General features: G+C 27.5%; 1 protein-coding gene and 2 long non-coding RNA genes across 3 annotated transcripts in view; 1 reads left to right on the forward strand and 2 right to left on the reverse strand.

Annotated features, from left to right (window-relative positions):
- Positions 1–20,058, forward strand: part of LOC148236327 (uncharacterized) — a 30,248-nt gene that overhangs the window by 9,304 nt on the left and 886 nt on the right. Inside the window, exons 2-8 of the long non-coding RNA XR_015808981.1 lie at positions 571–1,699; positions 3,352–3,417; positions 3,493–3,560; positions 3,638–6,835; positions 7,179–7,449; positions 8,315–8,400; positions 8,484–8,628. This is a non-coding gene — a long non-coding RNA (uncharacterized LOC148236327). The remainder of the gene's footprint in view (positions 1–570; positions 1,700–3,351; positions 3,418–3,492; positions 3,561–3,637; positions 6,836–7,178; positions 7,450–8,314; positions 8,401–8,483; positions 8,629–20,058) is intronic.
- LOC148236328 (uncharacterized) lies at positions 787–3,887 on the reverse strand. Its single transcript, XM_088182238.1, has 6 exons — positions 3,789–3,887; positions 3,621–3,715; positions 3,350–3,548; positions 3,067–3,222; positions 2,784–3,005; positions 787–2,468 (listed from the first exon to the last, which is right to left on the reverse strand). Exons 1-6 carry the CDS (start codon positions 3,837–3,839, stop codon positions 2,316–2,318), a joined length of 876 nt encoding a protein of 291 aa, XP_088038364.1. The 5' UTR covers positions 3,840–3,887; the 3' UTR covers positions 787–2,315.
- Positions 18,762–19,789, reverse strand: LOC148236329 (uncharacterized). Its single transcript, XR_015809123.1, has 2 exons — positions 19,100–19,789; positions 18,762–19,038 (listed from the first exon to the last, which is right to left on the reverse strand). It is a non-coding gene; the product is annotated as an uncharacterized LOC148236329 (long non-coding RNA).

The following is a 20,058-nucleotide window of genomic DNA, read 5'->3' on the forward strand; positions in this document are numbered from 1 at the left end:
TAAATGTATGCAAATTCATTACAAGATTCATTATTTTACATGTTAATATTAATGCAAATGGCTTCAGTGCCAATTAGATTTTGTATATAGTACCTCGTTTATAGCAATGTGAGTCCATTTGCTCATGTGTTGTGATTTAATAAATTTAATATGTTTTACTTTATCTGCACATAAATAACCAGTTATAAATACAAGTTAATTCAAATACTACTGTTTTAAGACTGAATTCTAGAACACAGTAACATAATATAAGGTATATGTATTTAGCTCATTTTATTCTTACCTATGGAGTAGATACATCTGTTAAGGACCAGGAAGAGGAATTTATTAGACGAATGACTTATAAATGAGTAGACATTGTTTGACTCTGACTTGACTCTCTCTTCTCTGTCTCCGAGTTCCAAATGTCCTTTTCTTTATATATATTTAATATGTGATACATGTTGTGGTTGTATCATGTGACTATGATATGACAAGAAATCACATGTTACAATTTTGTTTTATATGCCAAAATTGTATCATCTTAATACGTGATTGATAACATGACACTTAATACATTAGTATGCATAGGTTAATATTACTTCTTATAAATACATACAAAATGGATTCAAAACATTCTACAATAAAGATATCACTCCATGATTTATAATAAAATGTAACTTGGTCGAAGAACTAATACATACATCGGCAGCAAAACACAAAGATGGATATACAATCCTGAAAACACAGGTAAGGCATAAAAAGCTTGTATATAATATAATATAATACGTGAAAAAATGTGGATGAGTTCGTACTTATGTGGAATAATAAAGCTTCTTTTAAACTTTGGGCGTTTATAGTTAATTTAGGTGTTGCATTAGAAATCAATATTCTCTCAATAAAATTCCTTAAAATTAATAACGTTACATTGATAATAGTTACATGAATGATTATCATATTAATACAAATAATTCATAAACTAGAACACTACACCTTTTCATTGACATTAACATAACAGATTTTCTCAAATCATATTTGATTTTGATCTCTGGATATTTGCAATCAACATTCTGTTATACAATCAATAAAAAACATACACAATGTTACACATGCACATACATATAGATCAAGTACGGTCAATCCGAAATATGTTAGTCTGAAATTAAAAGCATTGAGAGAGAATGCCTTATTAATCCAAAAAAAGTACTACTTCCACCACTTCACATTAAGCTGGGCCTAATGAAACAATTTGTCAAAGCTTTGCCAAAAGAAGGAGAATGTTTTATCTGTGATTAATTCCATAGCTTGTCAGAGGCAAAGTAAAGGAAGGATTTTTTGTTAGACCCGACATCAGAAAACGTATGAAGGATGAAAAGTTCAAAACAAATATGAAAAAAAGTGAGAAATAGGTGTTGAAAGTATTTAAACTTGTAATCAGCTTTATTGGAAGTAAGAAAAGAGTCAAACTACAAGTATATTGTTTAAGATATAGAAAAAATCAAGATATTTGGGTGTGACATGAGTTTAAAAGCACATTTCTTCCATTTAGATCTTGACTACTTTCATGAAAATTTGGGTGCAGTAAGGGAAAAGCAAGGTGAAATATTTCACCAGCACATATAGATAATAGAAATATGATAGCAAGGAAGATGGAATGTGAACATGATCGCGGATATTGCTGGATGTTGAAAAGGGATGATCCTCAGCAAGTTTACAAAAGGTAAAACGCAAAAAGAAGTTTTGAGGGAATGAGAAAACGTTGCTATAAGGACTTGTACTTTTTTGTATCTATTGGACACATTCTTAATGATTTAAGTTTTCATATTTATGTATATCTGGTATATATTGAATATCAATATTAAAACACAAATATCTTAAAATTGCATTTTATGTCATTTTTTTATTCTATTATTACCTTTTTGTGAAATAACCTAATGCTATATAAAAACGAATGGATGTAATTTTTTTAAATCAGCACTAAAAATCGCTTTAAAAAAATCTGGTGCTCTGATGAGAACAAAAGTCTTGAGAGTGACAATGGCAATTTATTTTTTCAATAACAATTATTGACATGGCAAACGGTTTTAGAAATGTTAACCACAGGAGGGTTTGCGAAATGGCGATTTTTCTCTAGGGTCGTTTCATAAATCATCACTATTCACATTTCTATAATACTATGGCAATCTCTATTTGTGGAGGTTCTCATTTCACGTTTTGTTTGAATGTCGATTTCATATGAAATTATATTCATAAAGCGTTTTTGTTTTATAAATCAATTAATAAATTACATAACGATATTAAAATATTGTATTTACTTATAACAAACAAATTTGTGTCTAACAAGGTGGTGCTAGATATAAGTTATCGATTAAATTTTTAGCTTTCCTATCATATAATTGAGTCGAAGTAGTGCAAATTTCATCTAGTCTAGCAGCTCTGGCACTACAACAGCAAACACTGACGTTATTGATTGCTATGAAATTTCCCCTCTGTAAAATAAAAAAAGTCAATATTATAGTTATACTCTGCATAGCATATATGTATATAATATCTCATTAGATATTTAAATCGCCCATATCTCTGTCTTATACTTCACATTTTTATTAAGAAAGTGATGTAGAGGATGATTTTATGCCATGAATTTACAATATAAATAAATAATTGAAAATAAAGTTAAGTGAATATGTTTTTGAAGATTCCATGCTTGGCTATGAATGAATATTGATAATGAATTGCTATAAAGAATATATTATATGAATTAACCTTATGAGTATTATATCAAAAAAAATAAACATACAACTTACCTCAATAATTAGACTTTGATTATATGTAGCGATAGGATCATTGACTCTTTGTACTAAACTCTTACAAAACATAATTGCAATTGCATTATCTACATAATCAGAAGATTTATATAAATCCATCAATGGATCAATAATACTGCAAGGCAACATTTGTCCGAAATATTTCAATGCCCCCTCAATACTATAAACAGTGCCCCTTTTATAGCATGCTGATATTATTGGCTGTTGATTATAATTTAAGATTTATTTTTTTATTTATTTTTTATATTAGCATGTTATGCACCTTTGGAATGGGAACATTTTTGCAATTCGTTTGCGTTAGTGAATATTGCTTCAAATACATGCATAATTGAAACAAAATAGCGCCTCTGTCTATTAAAGACTGAGCTATAGCTTCTCCGTCTTGATTTTCAGTCCATTTTACGGTGCTATTAACATCCTGAAAACAGTTATTCTTTATATTTTACCTGTGCATTTAAATAAATAATAGGTTTAATATTAATAACTTGACGTTAGTTTTAAATGTTGATAATTAGTTATGAGTAGATGAATCAAATAATAATTACAGCAGCTGCATAACATAGAGGTGGATAATCATCAATTGCTACAAGTATTACTCCGGTCAAAAAAGCATGTAAATAATAGATGTCAAGCATTAACGGTGAGTCTGTATTTAGATCAGATAATATCACATCTACAATGTTTTTAGCACTCGGTGACAGCGGTGGAATTACACTTGATGCCCAAAATCTCTTAACATAGTTACTAAAAAATGACGTATGTTATTAGTTATCAATAGATATTTATATATCATTATAAATACATATAAAATATAACATCTTTGCTGTTTTAAGGATTAATGGATTCGTTAAATCATCCGTGATTTTGGTATTCGGACATTTTACTTTTCCACTACATTTAGATTCAATATCCTATGAATCAAACAAAGTATTAATAAATATTTTTGCATAATTAAACATTAACAAAGTATGTAAAAAAATATACCTGAAATATAGTTGAGAGTATAAGAATACTGGAAATTTTATATAAAAACATTTGTAATGATATAGTATGTTCAACAATAAATGTGAAATTGTTATATAATATTTCTCTTTATATATTATGCAGATATTTTTTTTATTTATATATGTAAAATGTTTTTTAATGTATATTTCGTGTTATATTAAAAATATTATCATAAAAATAAAAATGTTATGACAAACTTGTTGATTGTAAAAAAAAAAAATTTTTTTAGTTTTTAATGGCTTATTTTCGATTTATGGAATTAATTGAAAAGTCTCGGCGAGCCGCAGTTAAACACCTTACGGGCCGCTTATTGCTAATATAAATCACTCTGTAGATAGAAATCCGAAAATGTATGTAGTTTTTAAGTATTGTCACTATTGATTCTTCATTACAAAATCAATGATATCAATTCAGTTTTAAATGGAACGTTAAAAATGATTAATAATGTATTCGTTATGTAGCATCATATAAGTATGTGCCGACGAGATAAGGAAATATTTAAAAAGAGATAAGCTAATAAAGTTAAACCAGACAACACACATAATACAATAATTTGCTCTTAATGGAAGACTCGCTATCGCATAAACGATCTAAGGAATTATCGTTAAAAAGATACCGCTCAAATAAATGTATGAAACAGAAGCCAAAACTGCAGTCAAATCACTTTACCCAACAAAATGAAGGTTAAGTAAAAACAGCATTGAAATTTGTGGATACCGACAAAGAAAAGATTTTAATATACAACCTAGATAAATGAAAAATATTTTATATATGTATATGGATATTCAAAACATACCTTATTAAGACTTGATTAGGCGAAACAATAAATAAATAGTATAAGCATCCTCTTCCCTCGCATTTGGTGAATATTTTCCCTTTTATTAGGAAGAGAAAGATAATTATCTTTCACTGTGTATCTGATACATATCAAATTTGTCAGGAGAAATATTCTTCTAAGAGACATATTGAGAGACAGCAGCGCTCAGATATATTTATCAATCATTGTAGTAACAATCCTCAATGTCTGGTCAGAAGCCGTAGTTGCGAATACGCAGGAATTCGATTTAACGCTTGGTTATTAGACATATTCTCAGTTGATTAATCCTGGCGTGAATTCATTGATTGTCCTTTTATATAAATAAGGGAATAAAATGGAATATTGAAGGTAGCGATCGAAAAGAAAATGCGGTCTCGTTTCTTAAGGAAACATTGATCGAACACACCGTTAATTTCGTCATAGAAAGCGGTAAGGGTTGCGTCCAGGTTGTCGCACTCATAGACTCAGAACATATAAATATAGATGATGTGTTGCAACGTTTACTCAAACTGGTTCGAATAAATTAATACCTCAAAGATATGACGAAGTTAATATTACCATGGGTAAACAATATGGTGTTTATTATTAAATAAATATCACTAATTTAATCTATACAGTTCAAACAATCAATTACGGGACTTTTTTAAATTGTGTTAACCTTAACATGTATTGTTTTTATTACATATAGATTAACAAGGCGGTGCTAAATAAAAATATTGATTAAACGTTGAACGTTATCAGTAAATGTCTGATTTGAAACAACACAAATTTTATCTATTTTACCAGTTCTGGCACTATAGCAGCAAACATTGACGTTATCATTAAAGATAAAATATGCCCACTGAAAATATAAAAAAAATTAGAGTGACTCTTCACATAATATAATAAATATTACAGACTTTTGACTCATATATATGTTTTCAATTTTACCCAAGATACTTGAGTCTCTATTCAATACAGAATAGTTACTGAGTTAGAACAAACATCATGGATTTTAATGGAAGATTGACTTAAAAAAATATTTATAAATAAAAAGTTGATTCGATCCGTCTCGACTAAAAAATATGAATTATGAATATAAGATTTCAACTGTAATAAGCAACTAACCAACTTGAAACTTAACCTATTTGAATATTGTTAGTCAATGGCTGATATTATTGCATCTACTATTTTGTAACATTTAAAGATAACGATAGAATCAAACTGGATGTCCAGAATCTCTTGATATAGTAACTAAAAATATGGTATGCTTTACAGATAAGGAATTTGTGAATTCATCGTAGACGGTAGTATCTGGACATTTTACTTTTCCGGAACATTTGGATTCAATTTTCTGTTAACCAATCAAATCATTATTAAAATATTTAATGTAAGTAAATAATAAAAAAATCATTATATGAATAATACCTCAAATATACTTGAGAGTATAATAATAATAAAAAATTACAAAAATACATTTTATTGCTGTAAATGTTCAGCCATGAATATATAATGTAATAAAGTTTTTTCTTTTTATAGTGTATATACGAATCTAAAGTCTTTATCGTGATCAATTTTCATAAAGTGTTTGTTTTATATATATATTTATATATTTCATGTAGTAATTAAAATTTATAGTAATAATATCTAACTTTGCCCCTTTTTGTTGAAAATGATTTTTCAAGCGAAATTTTAAAAATTCTCAAAAAACTATAACTTTAAATTGCGTACGATCGGCAAAATTTAAGTACATATTTTTATAATTCTGTATAGAGAAGCTAATACAAATCCACATTATTTATATTATATTTTAAAACATATTAAAAAAATTTTTTTTAGAATTTGATGATTTTTATACATATTTTGATATGTGTTTTACAATTTGAATCGATAAAATCAATTTCGTCGTTCGTTTTCAAGCGCGCCTATACACGGGATTCCCCACCGTCAGATTTGCTCACATATGACACTCGTCATCTGTCAAGCGCGCCCCGGGATACAGCTTAGTGCGATTAAATAAAAAGTGAAATATGTTATAATCACGGCGTTTTTCTTACAAAGTGTTAATTGAAGATGATTCAAAGTAATGTAGACAATTTAATCAAAACTATAAATTATGAGTAAGTGTTTGGTTATATGAATAAAATATCACGGTTATTTTAACAAAATTACTATTGACTTTCCAGGATCTAATATTAAAAGACAAACAGCGGTGATTTGGCAATTAAAGGTATACATACCAAAGTTAATTAAACATATTACAATGCTAGTAATAATGAAAAATCTCGTATTAGTGTAAACAAACAGTTACATTTTATCCACTATATAGTATCGTTTGCAGTTAATTTTTAGAAGCAATGATAGATCTAATAACATTTACATATGGCAAACAATTAATATAAGACATATTGCGACAATTTTGAAGAAGATGAAGAGATGTCAATTACATGTTTAATCCTCTACAGTAACTTCCGTCAATTTTGTTCTTCGGATGTCGTTTAAATTTCATTAATTAATAGTAATAATGTGTTCAATGCTTGATAAAAGACTTATTGTTTTTAATTAATTTTCAGAAGCACTGATGGAACAATTTGATGACCTATATGGCTACAACGTAGAATTGGTATATATAAACAAAGAGTGAATCTTCTCATGTTGAAGTCACTGTCAGCAAGAACATACTACATAAGTTTGATGTAACTGAATATCTTGAATGTGGCTATTCCGAAAGAGGAATGATGGCACAGAACAAAAATTGAATAAAAACCATGACGTATACATATTTTGCCTCATCGGAATTAAAAATAACCCACTCTTAGATATTTTGGTTATCGATTATTCCAGGTATGCAATCACATATTTATAATCATTGAAAAATGTCGTTTATTAGATAAAATCCAAGAAGAAATAATATATAAAAAAATACGTAAACACTGCATAATCCTTTTGGTCTTAGACAATTTGGACTGACTAACTAGGTGATTTTTTTTGCTGCAATAATGGGTTTAATTTATTTTGCTGTAACCAAGCTTGTTTAGATAAATAACCGACTGCATCACAATCATTATCATGCGATCATCATAAAAGATAGTATCCCCAAATATCAATAGATAAAAAATACGTTTTATTAGCAATTATACGGTTTGATCGACATTAACCTCAATCTTCATACGTACTAAGTATATATTACATGTTCAGTCAAATCTAACGTATATGTGGATTAAATCGAAAGCAATGATAATGTTTATGTAATATAAAAAAAACTCACTTTTCGGCCTCGGAGCCCGTTGCCGGGAATTCAAAATTTGAAGATTTCATTACGAAGATTGTTTTATGATTGTTTATCTAGTTTAATCAATGTATTCTTCTAATCCTAAACACATTATGTATATATTTAATTTTCATGGTCATAACACACCTTTATTTATATTCAGTCAAATGAAGAATTAATAAAAATTATTGTCGCGTAGCAAAATTTTATTATTAAATAATAATTATTTAAAACAGTTGTCATAGTACTGTCGGCCATCTTGTTTTATATTTGAATGCTTAATTTTCATTGGTCGAAACAACAGAACTCATTACCGGTGCCTCGGAAAGCAATGAAGCAAATTCAATTTTTATTATTATTTATTATCATAATTAAATATATTTCTTTTGTTTACGTGTATTATTATACACCGTTCATATAAAACGATACGATTTACAGAGTAGAGAATGTTTCATTTAAAGTTATGCGCGTCCGGAAGCGACGGCTTAGAACAATTATATATACAACTTCAAACTTCACAAATGGTATAATGTTTTGCAGTTACTAGACTTAAAATCACATTTTATATTTCATTTTATTAACCAATAGTTTTGTTTGTTTTGTTAAGATGGCTGAAGATGTTGCTGATGATGCCCGTTAGATATAGGATGTTCACATTAGCTGACTCGTCTATGGCTGTCGCTTATCCGGTTCCTTAATACGCTGACATTGCACATTGATCTGTTTACTGTTAGCTACGAGGAGATTATCTGGTTAGTGTCAATACATTTTAATATTTCATGATTTCATTCTTTCTTACTGGGTATTATTTTATTGTGTGCTAAAATATTTTTTTCACCATAGTGATGCATTGGGTAACCTGTTGATGCTATAAATTAAATTAACGTTAACTAAAATAAATATTATTAAAAAGTAATTAACAAATAGCTACTCACTGCGAATCACACTTAAAGCATCGCATAAATGTTTTCACGCGAAAGAAAATAAGTTTTCATTATCGATAAAGAAACCTTGTTTTTTTATCATGTAAACCATTAGCGTTCCATGCTAATATTTTTAAATGTTGCGTGGATTTGTAACACCTGTGCTTTTACATCGTCAATCCGTTACGAAAGCTTAGACCTTATATATCACGCATTGGAAAAAATATACAAGTAGCACAAAAAAACATTGAAAAGAGAAAACGCATACAAATGTTTAACCCTGCGTTTAATAGCATAATAATTATTCCTCCATATTTTATTATATTTTAGAAATTATTTGAGTCATAACTTAATTCCATCATCGTCATACAATTAAATAAAGTTTAATAACGTTTTATATTTTTTTTCGCAAAATAAATCAAATCGCAGTGATGTTTTTTAAGCATAGTTGTTCATCTATTAATATTTATTAAATAATATAGAATCTCGTGAAAAAAAAACACTTTCGCTGTAAAAAAATCGATTTTATCGTGTAAACCATTAGCGTTCCATGCCGATATTTTTGGGCAGATTGTAGCGCGTATTTATTATATCATTTTTTAAATGTATTTAAATGTAATCGTTACATAAATCTTTTTCGCACAATAAATCAAATTGCAATTCTGTTTTCTAGTAAAAAAAACCTTTTCTGTTAATAAAAAAATCCGATTTTTTTTATCGTATAAACCATTAGCGCTCCATGCCGATATTTTTGGGGTGATTGTAGCACGTATTTATTATATTTGTTTAAATGTATTTAAACGTAATCGTCACATAGAAATCACATGTTTTATAAAAAAAATATTTATTATAAATATTGTTCCGAAATTTATTAAATTTTATAAGTAACAAACGTTGAGTCGAAACTAAACTTCATAATTATCATACAGTTAAATAAAGTTTTATTAAATTTTAAATCCTTTTCGTCCGATATGCAGTAAAATGTTAACAAAGTGGAGCCATATAAACAGTATCGATGATATCTTTAACAATGATAGTAAACGTTTGATTTATACTACTGCAAATTTCATCTATTCTAGCAGATCTAACACTGCAACAGCACACACTGGCGTTATTATCGATTAGGAAATTTCCCCACTGTAACACAAATTAAAAGTATTATTTTTAAATTAAAAAGCAATAATATATTATATCATTAGATATCAAACTCAGACAAATCACTATTTAAATATTGCATATTTTATTATTTTATATAGACATATTATATTCGTATTTTAGCCTATTTTTCTATAGTACTGATTTCTTAGAAACAAGCACTTTAAATTAGTGTACAACGAAATTATTATCGATGCATATATCAAAACTCATAATTGTTATTTTGGTGAATTTAATATCTAACTTTAAAGTTACCTCAATTATTAGATTTTGATTGAGAAACGTAAGAGGATCATTTTTTTGTAGCACCACGCTCTTAACAAACAGCAACGCAATAGTATTATCTACATAGTCTAAAGATTTGTACAACTCCATCAAAGGGTTAATAATTCCGCATGGTAGAATTTGACCAAATATTTCCAACGCTCTTTCAATTTTGTACACAGTGGCACGTTTGTAGCATGCTGCTACTATTGGCTATTGATTTTTTTAATTATGGTTATAAACTGTTTTATTTAAATAATTATTAATAATAAAGTATGGTGTATCTTTGCAATGGGAACGTTTCTGCAATTTATTTGATTAAGTGAATATTGCTTTACATACATACAAAACGGATACACAATGGCGCTTCTGTTATTTAAAGCTTGAACCATAACTTCTCCGTTGCGATTTTCCTCCCAGTCTACAGTGCTATTAATAATCTGAAATATAAAGAAAGTAATTTTATTTTAATGGCAGCCACATGTGTCACAAGTAAAATAATGGAATTTTAATCATAACAGACAATTTGAGTGCTAGTTGCAATTGATTCGACGTAAGATTCCGGCTTACTAAAAATGTGTAAAGATCACAAATTTACATTGAGACACCTGGGCTCCGCCCATGGCTGATCATGAATGAATTGCATCTTATTCGGCTCTAAATACTTTTTCAACATAATCGTGTAGTTCCACAGGACCAGACTTTATTCCTAACTTAATATTTAAGGAGTTATAGGTTCATCTCCTTGCTTCCATTTGATGTTTTTAATTTGCCGCTTAAAACTTATTTTTTTCTTAATTTGTGGAGAGGTACAAAAATCACCCTTATATACAAAATGTGTATCGAAAACCTCAGCCAAGTCACTGTTCCTTCGGCACATGCTAAGTAGTTTGATATATTTTTTTCATAGATATATCCACAATCAATTTTGGCAAACGCTAGTGGACCTTGAACATGGTTTTTGTCCTCGTCGTTCCACGGTCATTTACGTCTTCTTCCTTCCTAAGGATGTGACAAAATCTCTTGTTTATAAGTTTTGGTCTATATAGTCTATACCGATTTTCAAAAAGGATTCGACAAGTTTGCCATGAGCAACTTTTTACTTCATCTCAGAAATTTTCACAGGAGTCCATATCGTATCTGTATTTGTATGCTAGTGCATTTTTTTCTAGAAGTGAGTCGTCTTTAATCGATCGTTTGATAACCGAAAATAAGAAATGAATAGTGTACAACAAAAATCGTCGTAGAAGACAATGGTTAAACAAAGGTTATAGCAAAACCTACCTAGAAGCATGGCTCACTGTAAGAAACATATTTTGTGTGTATGTTGAGATTTCTAATAGATTATACATTAGAAATAATAAAAAATATAATTACATTAGCTACATAACATAGAGGTGTTAAATCATTAATCGCAGAAAATGTCGACGCAGTAAAAAAGGCGTGCTTATAAAAGATGTCAAGAATCGTCAATGAGTCTGTATTTACATCTAATAATATTGCATCAATTAATTGCTTGGCATTTGGAGACAACGGTGGAATTATATTCGATGACCAAGTTCTCTTGACATAATCACTTAAAAAAAATTATGAGTTTTTATTCAGTTTTAATACATTATAATAAAAAGATTCACAATTTAACCTTTTTACCAGTTTGAAGATCGACGGATCTGAAAAATTACCTTTGACGATAGTATCCGGACATTTTACTTTCCCGTTACAAGCAGATTCTATTGTCTATCGATTAGTAAATGTATTATTACAAAAAAAAATCATTTTAATTTAAAAATATATAGTAACATTACTTGAAATATTGTTAAAAATGTAATAATAATCGAAGTTTGATAAAAAAACATTTTTGATTACAGGAACGTTTAACCATGAAGAATAGCGATGTTTATCTAATTGTAAAGTATAAATTGTGCTTTAATAATGTAGTTTTATTTCTATATCGTGTTGTAATATATTATTTATATTAGAATAAAAAACACCACTCGTGTATAGTAAATTATTTTATTTTTTAATAATAATCGTATTCATAATTTAATTACTATATGTTAACAAGTTCCTTGAATTTCATTATCAGCGATATCTCCAATCATAAACGATTTTGCAAATTTAGCAAGTTCTAGAGAAAAACTAAAATAAAAATTAATCTAACAAATATACTTGATCAAATTAACAATATATTACCTTTGAATCGGATTAAAACCAATAATTTTGTAATAATCTTCAAGTTTTTCATTGATACATCTCGAGGAAACGTTCTGTAGTTTAATATAATATTATAAATATGTATTTATACATATGTTTAAAATATTAAATAATTTACTGACCGTTAAACTTATCAAAACAATAATTGTCCATACAAAGAATTTAAAATTCATGTTTTTACTAAAACGGCAATATACTACGAGATAAATGTAAATATACTAAGAACTTTTATTTGCTGTCGAACAACATAAATCATTTGTGTTGTTTAGAACGTGATAATTATATAAAAACAGCTATTAAAGTAATTACTTAATTTAATGATACAACGAATATTATTACATGAACACGGTTCACAAATAATTTGTATATATAGAGTTAAAAATGAACCGCCAGTTGATTTGCAGTATAAATACAATCCACGTGTGCAAATAAATATATAATATTTACAAGTGATTTTACAGCTAAGCCACACAGAAATAATAGTATTTCTTTATTCGCTGATGACAAAAACATCTTATGCTCATATTAAAATTTTTATCAAGCATTTGAAAACAATACAAATTATTAAAAATGGTTTTATAAATATCTACTTACTGGGAACTCCACTAAAAGTGCTGCTTTAATGTTTTTTCGCAGAAAAAAAACTTTCGCTGTCAATAAAAAAAATACAATTTTTCTATCGCGTGAACCATTAGCGTTCCATGCTAATATTTTCGGGTTGATTGTAACGCGTATTTATTATAATTTTTTTAAATGTATTTAAACATGATCTTCACATAAAAATCACATGTTTTATAAAATAAATATGCATTATTACTATAATTCAAAAATTTATTAAAATTTAGAAGTAACGAACGTTCGAATTTATTTAAGTAGAAACTTAACTTCATAATTATCATACAATACAGTTTTATAAAATGTTACATCCTTTTCGTCAAATATGCAGTAAAAATTTAACAAAGCGGAGCCAGATAAACAGTATCGATGATATTTTTAGCTAGAAAGTTTAAGTTTGGAAAAAATTTTGCCCAGTCCGTACATGGCTATTGTCATCAATCTAAATCTAAAAAGTTTTGTTTTTAAATTTGTATACATATTGTCTTTAAATAAATTAAATAACATTTTTTTAGGCAATGAGTCTGACCAAAAAAGTTTTTCTGGAGCCTGTCAATTTCTTTTGTTTTTCACAGATAAATTGATTAAAAATCAAGGTTAAAAAAAGCTGCTTTTACAAAAATTATATTTAACTAGTACATTTTTGTCTAATAGAGTAAGGCTTTCATAAGCATTAAAAAATAAGCAAGGTAGAAGTTAACCGATAGATGACCGAATGATAATATTATAGTAGATATTTACATGGAAACACAAAAAAATCGTCGCCATGTACAATAGGCATGGCTTATTAAAAAAGTAAAATAAATATTATTAATAGAAAAACAAAGAGAAGAGTTTTTTAAAACATTATCAAAAATCATATTTTTAATAGAAGACTTCTTCGAAATTTAAAATCTTAAATATTTGTCTGTAGTGTACAAATTTTAGCAGTAACGGGGTAACAGTCTAAAATGCACTAGGATCAACCGCACATCTCTCGCACGCGCACGTGCGATCTCTTCCCATTTATATTGTAAATCGCACAGTTACACAATAGTTTTAATGTCTTATTTCAACCATTAAATTTAAAAAATAATATTTAAAACCCAATAAGATGAGGGTCCGGTATTCGCTAAATTCGGTACCTCACGATAGTGAAGTGCCGACAGCTAGTATAATTAATTGTAAAATAAATACATACTTTTAGTGTTTCATATAGTTAAAATAAATAAAATATTTCATGCGATTAAAAATATGTTGAGAATCATTAGTGTTGTTTGAATTACAATATTAAACAATTAATTAAATACTATTTACAAGGAAACAGTAAAACATTCTTTATTTTTCGGTGGTTTTTTTAGGTAGTGGTTCCAATATCTGGAACGGGTACAGCGTATACTATAAATAAATTACTTATAAATAAAAGATAAAAAAAGCGCAATGGATTTAATATGGAAAAATAATGGACTTCAAAAAGGGTAAAACAATCTTTCTTGAATTCAGCTACTTCTTAAAATACTTTATATGCTGATCCTTTATTGTGTTGTCTACAGATTTTATACACAGTTTTAATGAAAAGCATTAGTAAAACTCAGTACAAAAACCTTTTTGTTCCATTAATTTAAAAACAAGCTTAATTTTACAAACAGATTTGAGGTGGTTATGCTGAAGCAAGTTTTCTCTAACTTGATTTGTAGCATTTCTGCGTGCATACACTTTAGTTATGATCCAAGTTCATAGGAATAAACGTTTAAATTACTATTACAGATGATATACGTCTTCTTTTTTATTATACATATATGTAACTAACTACATTTTGATTAACATATTTCGTGTTCTAATACGAATTTTTATTAAATCATCAAAATATTTTTTTGACAATTATAATAGATCAGCTTGCTAAAAAAAATATTATATGGTGAAAAATAAGTCAAAAAATATTATTTTTTATATAATTTTATTCATAATTTATTTAACAATTTTTTTGGAAAGTGATTTAATTTTAAAGTGACATTTTAAAAACATTACGAAAAAGTCAAAGCTTAGATTGTGGTATACGGCTTGTTGTAGAAAACCATTTTAGCATACGAAAATAATAAGACATAAATTGCATTAATGACTGCCATTGTGTATAGTATTGAATAATAATAATCATTATTCGGGGAATATTAATAATCATCATTCGGTACACATTAACCAAGGCCCTTATTTGCGTAGCTGTAATGGTAGTAGAGAAGTGACCGCGAATCTGTTTCCAGATTCGATTGATTATCTTCAGCAAAATCTCTGTAGTAGCGCATCTTTGAGCTGCAAAATTTTAATTAATTCTTAATTTATTTTTTACATTGTAATTTGAGGGTTTACTCACCAATGGTTAAAATGGAAATAGGCAGCATTTTTGCAGTATGCGGTCACGGTAGTTTCAGGTGATTCTGCATGACCGCTTTATGTTCCTTCTGTTTAATAACAGAGGGTTAGCACTAAAATAGTGCAGTAAAATACATAACAAGAATATTGGTAGAATTCCATTTTGCGTTTAGTCAAGTCAAGCTGCAACTGATTATTCTACAAAATAAGCTATACTTTTATAGTCAATCCATATCAGTTCGTGAGATTTAATTTTATTATTATTATATATTATACATTAACAATATAGCTATTAACAGTATGATAATAAATATGTATATTAAAAAAATATTAAGTAGTCAGTGGTTTTAAATTGAAGACTACAGTAAAAATATAATGAAAGCACAAGACTGAAATATTGGCCAACCTGTCTTCTACTTCAAGCTAAAATTCACTGTATAAATTACGAGCTTCAACATTATCACCTCTTACTTATTCTTCAGACAAGATTTTTATCTTCTTCTTAATTCGATTTTTCCTCAGAAGATAGTTGATATGTTTGGGGTGTTGTATCACGTGACTGAATTAAAAGAGTTTTCTTTGGTTTATTATCTATGATAATTCTTAATCTTTCTAATTCGCCACATTACTTCCACATTTTTAATTTGTCGCTAATGGGAATAATTAAATTAAATATGCGATGAATTTAAATTAAAAATGTTTTTGGTTTTTAAGGATATGACAAAGTGTCGCATCTTTTATATTCTTTATTCGAGACGACTCTGTAAAATCACAGATGTGGATATTGGTGAGCCAATTGCACCGTTTAGTGGTCCTAGCAACGAAATATTATATGTTTACGCCTTTAAATAAAACTGCAAGGCGCAAAATAAAAATATTTTTTATGAATCTTCCGTTGTAACCTGACAAGTTTAAATCCAATACGTTACAACTGGGTTAATTTATTCAAAACTAAAATTATTTTACAATAATTAATGCACTCCATCATTTTTTATTTAACAATTTCTTAATGATTTTTTCCTTGGTACATCAACAATCTTTTCCTTCTTTTATGTATGCGATATTTTTAGGTCACATAGATTTCGATTATAAACATACCTAAACATGGCCAAAAAAAGTTGAGAAACACTGGTATAGCTGGTGTTCTCTACACTACATATACCGATTAATTGGTATGTGTCATTTCACTGTTTTTTGCTGATTTCTTAGACTTATTTACCCCTGCTATATAAATTTAAAATTAATAGCATATTTTTTTATATTAATTACTTAATAATAAAATATAAGTAGTTAACAATGCTTTTTTATTTATTTTTCACTCGACACGAATTAAAAATAAAAATAGTATAACACGATTCTATACATATTAAGGTAATTATAATATATCACGATTCAAAAGTTACTGACTATTTTTAGAGATAATTTTTTCTCAACCCAAAGAACACAATAAATATTTTTTTAATAGATCGTTATCTAAATTTACTCAAATTACTTTTCAATACCGTTATTACCGAGAGAAAAACAGACAATACCGGTATTACCTGTATTGAAATTATAATTATTTTCTTTATAAATCGGTAATAATAAAAGAGCAAAGAAATAATGTCCATTTATTAAATTAAATGCTTTATTACTTAGTTTATGCTGTAATATATTTTTAAATGTAAGGAGATATCATTGTTAGCAACTAAAATGAACGGATTTGAAAATTTTTCTGTGATACCAATATTTAATTTTCCAATACCGGTATTACTGAAAGTTATTTTTCCACAATACCGGTATTACCAGTATTGCAATCCCTAGTCAGAATCTTGACTATACAGATAATTTTTAAGTTTGATACTGTATTATGAAAAGCATATTTAATCATATTATTATAATATCAAATTATTATTAACATTTAAAGGATGGTTTATTATTTTTTAAATAATAAAATATTGTCGGGTTTATCAATTGAACGATTTATATAGTCAACAATTGGACCGCAAAATGGAGGAATTAAATCAGGAGTTCTAAAAACGGTCGAAAATCTTTTAGCCAAATTAACTGGCGTGTGAATCCCAATATCTCAGTGAAAAAGCCAGTGCCAGAAATTTATATATATAATATATAAAGACAGGTTTTAAACGTCTAAGACAAAAAAAGGAAGTTTGTTACGTAGCTGCCATACATCTTCAAGAAAAAATAACACGTGCATTCAGGATTGCCACCTAAAGGGCAGTTTATATTCTGTTATAGTGATCAACGATCTGTGTAAAAAACTACATCATAAAACGTAAAAAACAGACCATATAAGATCGCAAAATCTGCCGCTTCTCTCTTCGCATCCCCTGATCCAGCTTTACGTCTAGAATCCAAAGTTGAAACCACTTCAAAAACGCCCGGAGACTACGTATAACTAACGTATACAAATTGTATGCCGCGTTCTCAATTGCACAAAAAAATTAACAAATACAAACTTGGTCTTAAAAAACAGAAATAAAAACGCTGAGACAAAGGTTAGAACCATATAATATATTGGATCAGATCGGACCTTAAAAACTGTGATTTTTTAATAATTTTATTAAAATATTACAAACAAACCTTATAAACGTACTGATACATAATCGTATCAATATTATTTTACTTTATTAAGTATCTACAAATATATAAAAAATACATAGTAAAATATCTTTGGTTGTTTTTTTATTAAATTTAATTCTTTTGCCATAACTAAAATACATATTTTTAGTTTATTTTTTGCATAAAGCAATTGTATAGTATTTCTGAATAAATTGTTAGTAGAATATTATACGCTACTTTTAATTGAAAAAAATTCTAATACATTAACGTTTGTGATTTTTTCTCTTCTCAGCTTATTTTTTAGTATTATTCTTACGAGATTTTTTAAATAACTTCTGCTATATACGAGGTATGATTATAAAAAATAATAGACGATAGTAAATCTTTATAACTTTACATTCTACAAAACTGCAAAAAGGTTTTTATCAACTTTTTTTCATAAATACGAATCAACTACTAGTTATCTATATCAAATGGTTAAGTACTTAATATTATAAAATTAGTCTTTCTATTGTAAAAACTACATATAGTACATATAAAATTATTTAAATTTAAAACTTTTATACTCCACAAGTTATTGACATAATCGTTGTTGAATAATCGACAGCTGCATTTCAGTCGATTAATATTTTCATCAAATTATTATTGATTGTATTAAATATGCTAAGTAAAAATACAAGAAAAACATATTTATGGTAAAGAATAAATAACAAGTAAAATATGTTTGATATATATTTATTTATTGATTTTAAAACAATGGGAAACAATTATTAATTTGGAAAACATTATGACAAACGTCAAAGCTTGAAGCTGCAAAACTATATTGTGGTATACGGCTCGTTGTAAGAAATCACCTTGGCATACGGAAATAATGAAAAATAAATTATATTAATGACTGCCATTGTGTAAAGTATTAAATAATAATAATCATTATTCGATGAATAATAATAATCATCATTCGGTACACAGAAACCAATGCCCTTATTTGCGTGAATGTAGTGATAATACAGAAGGGACTGCGAATCTGTCTCAAGATTCGACAGATTTTTTTCAGCACAATCTTTGTAGTAGAGCATCATTGAGCTGTAACATTTTAATTAAATAATAATTATATTTTTCAATTGATATTTGATGTTTTAATTACCTATGGTTAGCATGGAAAAAGGCAGCAAATCCGTAAAATGCCGTCATGGTAGTTTCAAAAGATTCTGCATGACCACTCTATGTTCCTTCTGTTTAATTACAGAGGCTTAGCACTAAAATAGTGCAGTAAAATACATAGTAAGAGTACTGGTAGAATTCCATTTTGCGTTTAGTCGAGTCAATTTTCAACTGATAATTCTATAAAATAAACTGCACTTTTTATAGTTATCCCTTATCAGGTCGTGAGGTTATTATTATTAATAGTAAACACATTAACTATGTAGTTAATAATATCATGATAATAAATATGTATACAAAAATATATATTAAGTAATCAGTAATTTTAAATTTAAGGCTACTGTAAAAAATAGGAAATTACCAGACAGTGAAGTTTAAATATCAAAATCGGAAGGAATGGGTTGCTTGTGCTAATCGCACTGGTGTTAATCAATTTGCTATAATGAGGGACTAGCTTGTTTATTTATTGTGACCTAACAGGTTACTATAAATCGGCACGATGATCAAAAAACAATACAAAATAATACAGTAAGAAAGAAAAAAAAACATAAAATTTTAAAATTAATTTGTAAAATGATGAATTTGGAGATTTTATCTGTATAGATGAAAATACATAATATATTATATATACGTATATTTACGTTGTCTTCGCGTTCATGTTTTTTATTTTGCCAAAAATGTGCTTCAGCATCTTATTTTTTTTTCATAGCACAAATAATAAGATTTAGAAACACGTATATTAATTTAGTTTTTAATATTAAAAAACACGTAAATTAAATGCGATCGTATCTCCTATTTGCTCGCGGTACATTTTCCTATTTTGTATCTGAATTTCAGATATGTATGAAAATATAAAATATTTATAAAATAAAATATATATTTTTGTTAAATAAATTATTCTTTTTTAAAAATATAGTATTGTACATAATATATTATAAATGT

The sequence above is a fragment of the Plectrocnemia conspersa genome, unplaced genomic scaffold (assembly GCF_051122295.1).
Source record: "Plectrocnemia conspersa isolate PC_06_02 unplaced genomic scaffold, ASM5112229v1 ptg000003l, whole genome shotgun sequence".
Lineage (NCBI taxonomy): Eukaryota > Metazoa > Arthropoda > Insecta > Trichoptera > Polycentropodidae > Plectrocnemia > Plectrocnemia conspersa.